At 36.2% G+C, this 8,480-nt stretch overlaps 1 protein-coding gene across 2 annotated transcripts; it reads right to left on the reverse strand.

Annotated features, from left to right (window-relative positions):
- Positions 1 to 135: 135 nt before the first annotated feature.
- LOC128506851 (protein NLRC3-like) lies at positions 136 to 3,609 on the reverse strand. Of its 2 annotated transcripts, XM_053477453.1 has the most exons (5): positions 3,494 to 3,609; positions 3,081 to 3,191; positions 2,628 to 2,783; positions 2,188 to 2,223; positions 136 to 1,916 (listed from the first exon to the last, which is right to left on the reverse strand). In XM_053477453.1, the coding sequence occupies exons 1-5, from the start codon at positions 3,504 to 3,506 to the stop codon at positions 136 to 138; spliced, it is 2,097 nt and encodes a 698-aa protein (XP_053333428.1). In that variant the 5' UTR covers positions 3,507 to 3,609. The 2 variants fall into 2 exon arrangements, with proteins under 2 accessions (XP_053333428.1, XP_053333430.1); XM_053477455.1 differs by lacking the exons at positions 3,081 to 3,191; positions 3,494 to 3,609 and having other exon boundaries at positions 2,624 to 2,763.
- Positions 3,610 to 8,480: the final 4,871 nt, after the last annotated feature.

The following is an 8,480-nucleotide window of genomic DNA, read 5'->3' on the forward strand; positions in this document are numbered from 1 at the left end:
ACATTTAATGCAAATACGGTATACTATAAAGGGATGAACATGAAAAGTGACTGATGCTAATATAAGATTATACCTACAGTATATAATAAGCATTAGAAATACTGCTGAATGAAAAAGGTTTGACAGGAATGCTACTCACAGAGCTTTTCTGCAGCACCTCACAGCTGGAATGAGTCTCCTGTAGGCTGAATAGGATGGGTTGAATTTCTTTGGGTCGAGTTCCTCCAAGACATCTCCAGACATTAGAAGCAAGTAGGCCAGTGCTGAGCAATTAGACGAGGATAACTTTCTATCTGGAAACTTGTCTGTACACAGATATTTCTTGATTTGGTTGTTCAGGGAGTCATCTTTCAGTTCCATCAGACAGAAAAAGTGATTGATGGACGTCTCAGGGGACAAATCAGAAGAATTATTCTGTATTTGCCGAATGTAGCTACTAATGCTCTTTTTTGGTAACTCTGTGTGTGGAAGTACACCTTGCAAGAGCTTCTGATTTGTCTCGAGTGAAATACCTAACAAGAATCGAAGAAAGAGATCTAAATGTCCATTCTCACTACTTTTGACTTCATCAACAGCCTTCTTCAATAAAACATACAGCGAAACCTCTATAGGAGAGTGATCTTTAAAGAAAAACTGTAACTCATTCATCTTTTTGTTCAGGTAGGAGTTGAAAACATGGAGTGCAGCAAGAAACTCCTGAATGCTTAAATGTATGAAACAGTAAACCTGCTTCTCATGAAGAACAGATTCCTTTTTGAAGATCTCTGCACACATTCCAGTGTACTCTGAATCTACACTGACCTCAATACCACACTCTCTCAGGTCATCTTCATAAAACATGATGTTCCCCTTTATCAGCTGGTTAAATGCCAGCTTGGCCAGCTTCAGGATAATTTCTCTGTTAATTTTCAGAAGCTTCCTTATATCTCGCTCCTCTTTCTCATCATACTTCTGATTTTTGATTCTCATCTGTATAAGTAGGAAGTGGATGTACATTTCAGTCAGTGTAATGGGAATTTCTTCTCCATCATTTTGCACCACCATTTCCTGAAGCACAGTAGCAGTGATCCAGCAGAAGATGGGGATGTGGCACATGATATAGAGACTCCGAGATTTCTTCACCTGTGAGATGATTTTAGAGGCATCATTGTCATCTAATATTCTCTTTCTAAAATACTCCTCCTTGTGTTTATCAGTAAATCCTCGCACTTCTGTAAACAAGCTCACATGCTCCGGAGGAATCTGATTGGCTGCTGCAGGTCGAGAGGTGATCCAGATCAGAGCAGAAGGAAGCAGGTTTCCTTCAATCAGGTTTGTGATGAGAGCATTTAGAGATGCTTTCTTTTGTGGACTTCTCACCTTACGGACACTGAAGTCCAATGGAAGACGGCTCTCATCCAGCCCATCGAAGACAAATGCAAGCTTAAACTTTTCATACAAATCTGTTTCATTGACTTTTGCCAGTTCAGGGTAGAATTCCTGCAGTAACTCATGAAGACTGAATTCTTCATCTTTAATTAAATTAATCTCTCGGAATGGAAGGAGGAAAATGCAGTCTATGGCTTGGTTGGCTTCTCCTTCAGCCCAATCGAGAATAAACTTCTGCACAGATACTGTTTTTCCAATTCCTGCAATTCCCTTGGTGAGCACGACTTTATTTTCTTTATTTTCCTCTGAAAGACTGAAAATCTCATTGCAGTTAATTTGTTTTCCTTCAGACTTTTTCACAGTGAAATCTTTGTCAATTTTCATAATCTCGTGCTCTTTGTTCACATCTTTGAGTTCTCCTTCAGTGATGTACAGTTGTGTGTAGATCTTCTTGAGGAGTATTTTGGTCTTTGTGTCATATTCAAAAATGCACTCAAATTTCTTCTTCATATTGGCTTTGTGACTTGCCAAAAAATTCTGTAGGGCTTCTGTAGACAAATTATGGTGCAAAACAAGAGAAGAAAAAATATTATCTTATAGCAGTACGTTATTACTAAACATTGTTATACCTAAGCCCTTTATACCATTACCAGTGCATGGACCCCTAAATACAGTTTTCTAGTATGTACTTCCTAGGCTCAGCTTTACCATGAGGCTTCAGTGGACATTACTATTGATTTGATTCATGTTCTATTTTGCGTGAATAGATATTGGATACTTAAAATATTTTTTGGTAAAAATCTCATGTTACATACTTACTCAAATATTGATTTTTTGTTTCTTGTGGCAAAGCTTCTGTGGAACAAGAAACAGAGAGACAAGGATTGAAATAAAGGACAAAATCCCATTTCCTCTAGTTCTTCTTAAAACATTAATCAACAATCTTCGAGGAAAGGTTGTGTAAACGCAGTATTTTTTAAAACTCTTAGACAAAGTTGGAGCCTTGTATGTGCCTTTCTCAACAAAGAGGCCAAGCAGCTTTCTAAATAGTATTATTCAGCTACAGTACCATTGTTTAGAGTTACGTTCCTGTCTTGATCTTTTCAATGCTCAAAGTGAAAGAGAAAGTGTTTCTGTGATGATTAACCTGTTAAGCAGTGATTTACAGGTAAAGAGCTGTGATGAAAGTTTAAAAAATAAGCATGAGATTAAATGTATATATGGGCATGATTATAGTAAATATGTTAATATTTACATACGAGGGCAAGCAGTGCTGGCTGTGATGTCGAAATTGACATGATCTGAAACATTGCTGTTTATGATCGCAGGAAGATTAACAACACTGCCGTTTTCAGCGGTCAAAACAAGAGAAATTACAGCAGGAGGAGAAGCAGGAGACTCATCTGTAGCTGTGGCTGTAATAATAATAATAATAATAATAATAATATAAAATGATAAAATAAGTATATGTAATCAGTAAAATAATGCATTTAAATAAATGACTAATAAATATGTTTCAAATAAAAAGAAATTATAAATAATATTAAAAATTATATATTCCAAATAATAATTTTCCATTTTGTTAGTAATACCATGTAAGAATATAGGTAGTTAGATTTGAAATAGATTTTTTTTAAAGGTGTACAACTTCCTCTATTGCTATATACAATAAGCAGAGGAAAACAGGAACAAAAAATTGTACAGTATATTACCAGTAACTGTGTGAGTGTTTATGGTGTAAATAAATGATCTCTTTTTCCAGATCCAAACTGAGAAAAGAATCATCAGGCGAGCCAACAGCAGCTCAGTGTAATCTTCACTCACTGAGGAATAAAAATACAATGTAAATGTAAAAACAGGCCAGGATCTGATTCTAATTATCATAAAAATCATATCATCTAAATACAATATTCTCATACAGTACAATACTACATGCATAATCATAGATACTAAAGTAAAAATATATTTAATAATATTATTTACATGTGGGATTTTTAGATTTACACAAAATTTTTAAGTAAGATCATAAAATGTTACATTCCCAAACACACTTGTCACTTTCCCCTTTGTCACACTGTTATACAATGTCATCTCTTCATTTCTACACACTTTCTCTTTCACTCACCGTTTGGAAACATTTCCCTCTTTTTCTGACATAGAAGTGTATTTTATCCTACATATGAAGTGGTTACGGTGGTTAAGGACAGCACTAGAGTGCAGCATTAATACATTACTAACTCACTTCATCAAAAAGAAAGTAAAAACAAAAAAGGAAACCAAAACACTGAATATGGAGAGCCAATGGAGTCAAGCTACCTGGAATCGTTAAGCTGCTGTGGAATGCCACCTAAGGGAGCGGCATAATTATCTATTAAAACTATTATCTAATATCTTTTAAAACTACACATTTTATATAAACTATGTAAACTGAGTACATTTGCTAAATTACTGTACTTAAGAAGATATTTTACATCTGTCCTTTAGTTGAGTAATTTTACTACATACAGTCAAAAGTAGAGCAAATAGCTGTACTTTCACTTAACTACATTTCTGCAGGCCATTGCGTAGTATTTAAAGTGTCAATGTAGTGCCACCTGCTGACTTCTATGTGTAATTGCATGACTTGCTTTGAGTTTAAAATCAGAAGCGGAGCTGCTTATATAGACAAATGTATTTGGCCAAATCTGCAGTGACATTGTATCCAGATACTGTACATACACTTTAATATGGAGTCCGTCCCCCTTTTGCATCTATAACAGATTCCACTCTAGAATTAGTTCTTCTTATCTTATCTTATCTTATCTTATCTTATCTTATCTTATCTTATCTTATCTTATCTTAATAAGTGTTTCTGTGTTAATGTTAGTGTTTCTGTGTAAGTGTGAGTGGAGTGTTTCTGTGGGATTTTTGGTGCTCCATGGGGTTGAGGTCAGGCCTCTGTGTCTAAGTCGGTCACGTTGTTCCACACTGAACTCATCAATCCATGTCTTCGTAGTCCTTGCTTTGTGCACTGGGGCGGAGTCATGTTGGAATAGAAAAAAGTCCCCACCCCCAGCAAAAAAATAAAAATTCCAACGTATTTACCTGGGATAAGTGATTGAAAAACCTGAACTCAATAATTAACAGTTTTTCTTTGTTTTCCTGTCGACTTAGTGGTTACTGGGTCCTGGGTGCCGGGTTCTGTGTGTGTGTGTGTGTGTGTGTGTGTGTGTGAATGTTGACTGAAGGTCCTACTGTACCATGATTGGAATAAATACTATGATCATTATGACCCTCCACAGTCCCTGGGTGGACTACAGAGTTTTCTAGATACAACAACAACAGTCTGTGGTTATTCAAAGACTCGAAGGTCAAATCTTCTGGAGCATTTTTTGCAACAAAAGTATTTTCAATTGCAATTGCAAACCCCCTTAAGAACCATAATGAAACTGGTGATTATAAAGAACATCCCTTAAAAGCAATATAGAGTTAATTCAAAGTTACCACCAGCCTCAGAAATCATTAATTAACCACAACCCCAGAGGTCTGGCAGAGCCACACTCCAGAATCCAGAGCTACCCTGGTGCCACAAGGGAACACATATACCTCTTTTCCACTACACTGGTGCTGGTGCCAGGTGCCGCATTTACACTAGACAGGAGCTCGGCGGGAGCTGCATGATAATACATCACAGGCCACGCCCACTAAACAGAAACGACCATGGCCAAAGTCAGTTTACTGGTTATTCTCCAAACTAGTATGAAAATGTATTTCAGTATCCAAAAGCAGTTTATTCGACGTGTTATAACCGCTCAAAGTCTTTCTTCAGTTTTTTTTTTAGCTTATACACTATTTGGTCGGTTGTTCGTGTGAAGCCTGCGACTGTTAGTTCTTCTCTTATTTCCTCATACACTTTTTTTTTTTTCTTAAAGCACTTTCCAATTTCTGCTGAATCTCGGCGAATGTCCAAAATTAACGAACTTTGGGTCTCCGCCATTTTTTGACGTCACGGGTTCTCGCAACTAGACCAGCAAAGTTTAGGGGCCGGTTCGGTGCTTATTTTTGAGCACCGGCACCAATTTTTTTCTGTGGGAAAGCGTGGCACTGGTTCCAAAATTGGGAACCGGCACCAAACCAGCACGGGAACCAGAGCAGTGGAAAAGGGGTAATACACTACTAGGCATATTGGTTTGTGTTGTAATGTCATCTCGGAATTGGGATATAATACAAACTTTAATATTATGACCACTTAAGATAGCACATCACTCTTTTCTCATAAACACCGCATTACCTTTCAGTGGAGTTTTGCATTGGTTTTAAAATATTACTACTACTTGGCAAGTAAATTGTTTGTTATAATTTAATTTAAGTGTATATATTAATAAAAAGCTAATTATATTTTTTCACTAACGAAACTCTTGGTGTAATATGAGAGTCAATTAATTGTGAAGTTGTATTTTTATAAAAAAACATGAAATTAAAAACATCTAAGATATTGACATGGCAATAGATGTACGTTAACTGCAGGTCAAAAAGTCTCACACTGTAATATCATGTTGGCCTTTTCCTATGATTATGAAATGCATTTGCGGTTGCATCATTTTAAAATGCTTATACAATGTCAAAATATTGATTTCAATCCAGAGTCACATTAAGTTCTCTCCAAGATCTCGTATTGATAATGTGAAAGGCTGAACTGCTATGTGAAGGTTGTTAGTGGGGTTAAGGCCTGGACTCTGTGGTGGCCTATTCACGTTGGAAAATGATCTTTATGCTCCCTGAACCTCATTCACTCCACACACACACTGTCAGTCCCTTCTTTATGCTTTCTAACAAACTGAAGACTTTTTCTCAGTAATCTCACTGATAAGTGGTTTGATTAAGGACACACAGCTGTTTCGTCCCATTTCTTTAAGTTCTCATCACACTGTGGATGTGGAAATGTTTTTGTTTTCACTATGACCAAGTACTGAATGCAAAAATGAAAATTATTTTCGGAATTTCTGTATTGTAATTAATTTCTGTTTGATCTTAGGAGATAATCTAATATTTTAAGATCCTGGAATTTAGATTTTTTCATAAGCTGTAAACCATAATCATGAAAATTAAAACAAACAAAGGAGAGCCCTGACATATTTCAGTTTACATGGAAAAAATATATAATATAAGATAGTTTCGCTTTTTTGTTGAAATAAATTATAATTATATAATGATGAGTAAAATAAAAGTAAATATTACACGATTTATTCAAAACAGTTATATCAAGTGCAAAAGGAAATGAAGTTGAGAAACATGACAATTCTATGAAAGCAAAACTAAAAAATCACCAGCTCTGACTTGTGTGTAACATATGAGGTAATTATCATGAGAGAAATAGGGAAATTAAAACAAGAACCAAATATCTTCCCCCACAGTGAAGAAACCACATCCATTACTACTTAAGTACAGTACTCGTGTTTTGCTCAGCGAGAGGTAAACCAAAATATGTTACCCAGAGAGGAGTGAGAAAATAAATAAAATCTTTTTAAGGTTTTAACTATTGAGCTTCGGACTAGAGGCAAACAGCAGTAGAGATGGGATCTTCTGTGGGATTCAGCTTCACCTTGAGGTATCATATGTCTGATACGCATTCTTTCTTGGAAAATGCTGCAATCTCATGATTTGTTCCGGTTACACGTCATGTACATCTACAGGGCGGGATTTTCACACAGTGACAGGAAGGTGTGTATGTATGATGTGGGGTGATGGAAATTTCATTAACACTAACCATTAACCTGAAGTGCTTGTAGGTTACTCAGCGGGAAAAAAAAACATGTTTGTACCCTGATGGATTGGTACCCCATTCAGGGTAGGTACATGCCAAGTGTCCCAAGTCCCCTAGGACTGACTCCATGCCTCCCATAACAAAAAATGGGAGATGTACAGAAAAAATGTACAGAATAATTGCTATAGGGAATAAATAACAATAAAAGGGCTCATGGTTTACATTCCATTGCATACCAGTTATGTTTCAGGAAGGTCTCTAATTTAGAAGCATTTTAAGATATCATTGCTCAATATTTTTATGCAAGCACACTGTTCATCACTTCGTAAAAGGATTGCATTTATTTTTCCTTTACACTTGCTCAAAAGTGGAAGTGGACCAGACATTTATTGCATTTAAAAGCCTCAGAGACACGGGCCAATCACCAAGGCATTACGCTGAGGTATAGTAACTTAATATTTATTTTAAAATATTGGTTTCATTTTTGAAAGTGATTTTTAAAGAATGAAGTACTTCTTGATCATCACCTTCTGCCTAATTATAGGTAAGTAAAGGGGCTTCAGAATAATCATATATAATACTAGGGAAAAAATACAAGTGTATTAAACACCTGAGGTCCCACTCAAAAGGCTGATTTCTGCTCTGCTGCATCTTTGTATATTTAGTACCTAGCTCTTGTCTTACACTTGAGACAAAGTGAACACTTAAATATTCCATGGTTCTGGATCATATTTCATTCCACTGTATATTATTCTCCAGCTGGTACTGATGCTGTAACTACAGTAACTGGATACAGAGGACGATCAGTTCAGATTAAATGTCCCTACACATCTGGATATGAAAAGAACAACAAGTATCTCTGCAGAGGACGATGTTCTGTTGTGCTCATAAAAGACATTCCTGTTCAGTCTGGACCTCCTGCTAAAGACTCCAGATTCTCTCTGTATGACGACACAACAGCCAAAGTCTTCACCGTCACCATCACTGATCTGAGACCAGAGGATGAAGGAACTTACTGGTGTGGGATAGAGGAGACATGGCATGATATTTACACAGAGATTCTACTGCTGGTTAAAATGGGTGAGTGTTACAAGGAGTGTATTAAAAAAATAAAAAAAATAAATAACTCTCTCTTTCTCTCTCTCTCTCTCTCTCTCACACACACACACACACACACACACATTCAAAAACCCTTTTAATTATTGTTATTGAGACGGATTGTTATTGTCTCATTTGATGAACTTTAATGAACATTTTTATACAGATCACAAGGTCAAGTCTAAACCATTATTAATTTTTATACCAACTACCAATAGATAAGGAATTTACCTAGGGATAAGGCAGTAATAATGTTCGTTGAATGCTGAAT

Source organism: Clarias gariepinus, chromosome 18, assembly GCF_024256425.1.
Source record: "Clarias gariepinus isolate MV-2021 ecotype Netherlands chromosome 18, CGAR_prim_01v2, whole genome shotgun sequence".
Lineage (NCBI taxonomy): Eukaryota > Metazoa > Chordata > Actinopteri > Siluriformes > Clariidae > Clarias > Clarias gariepinus.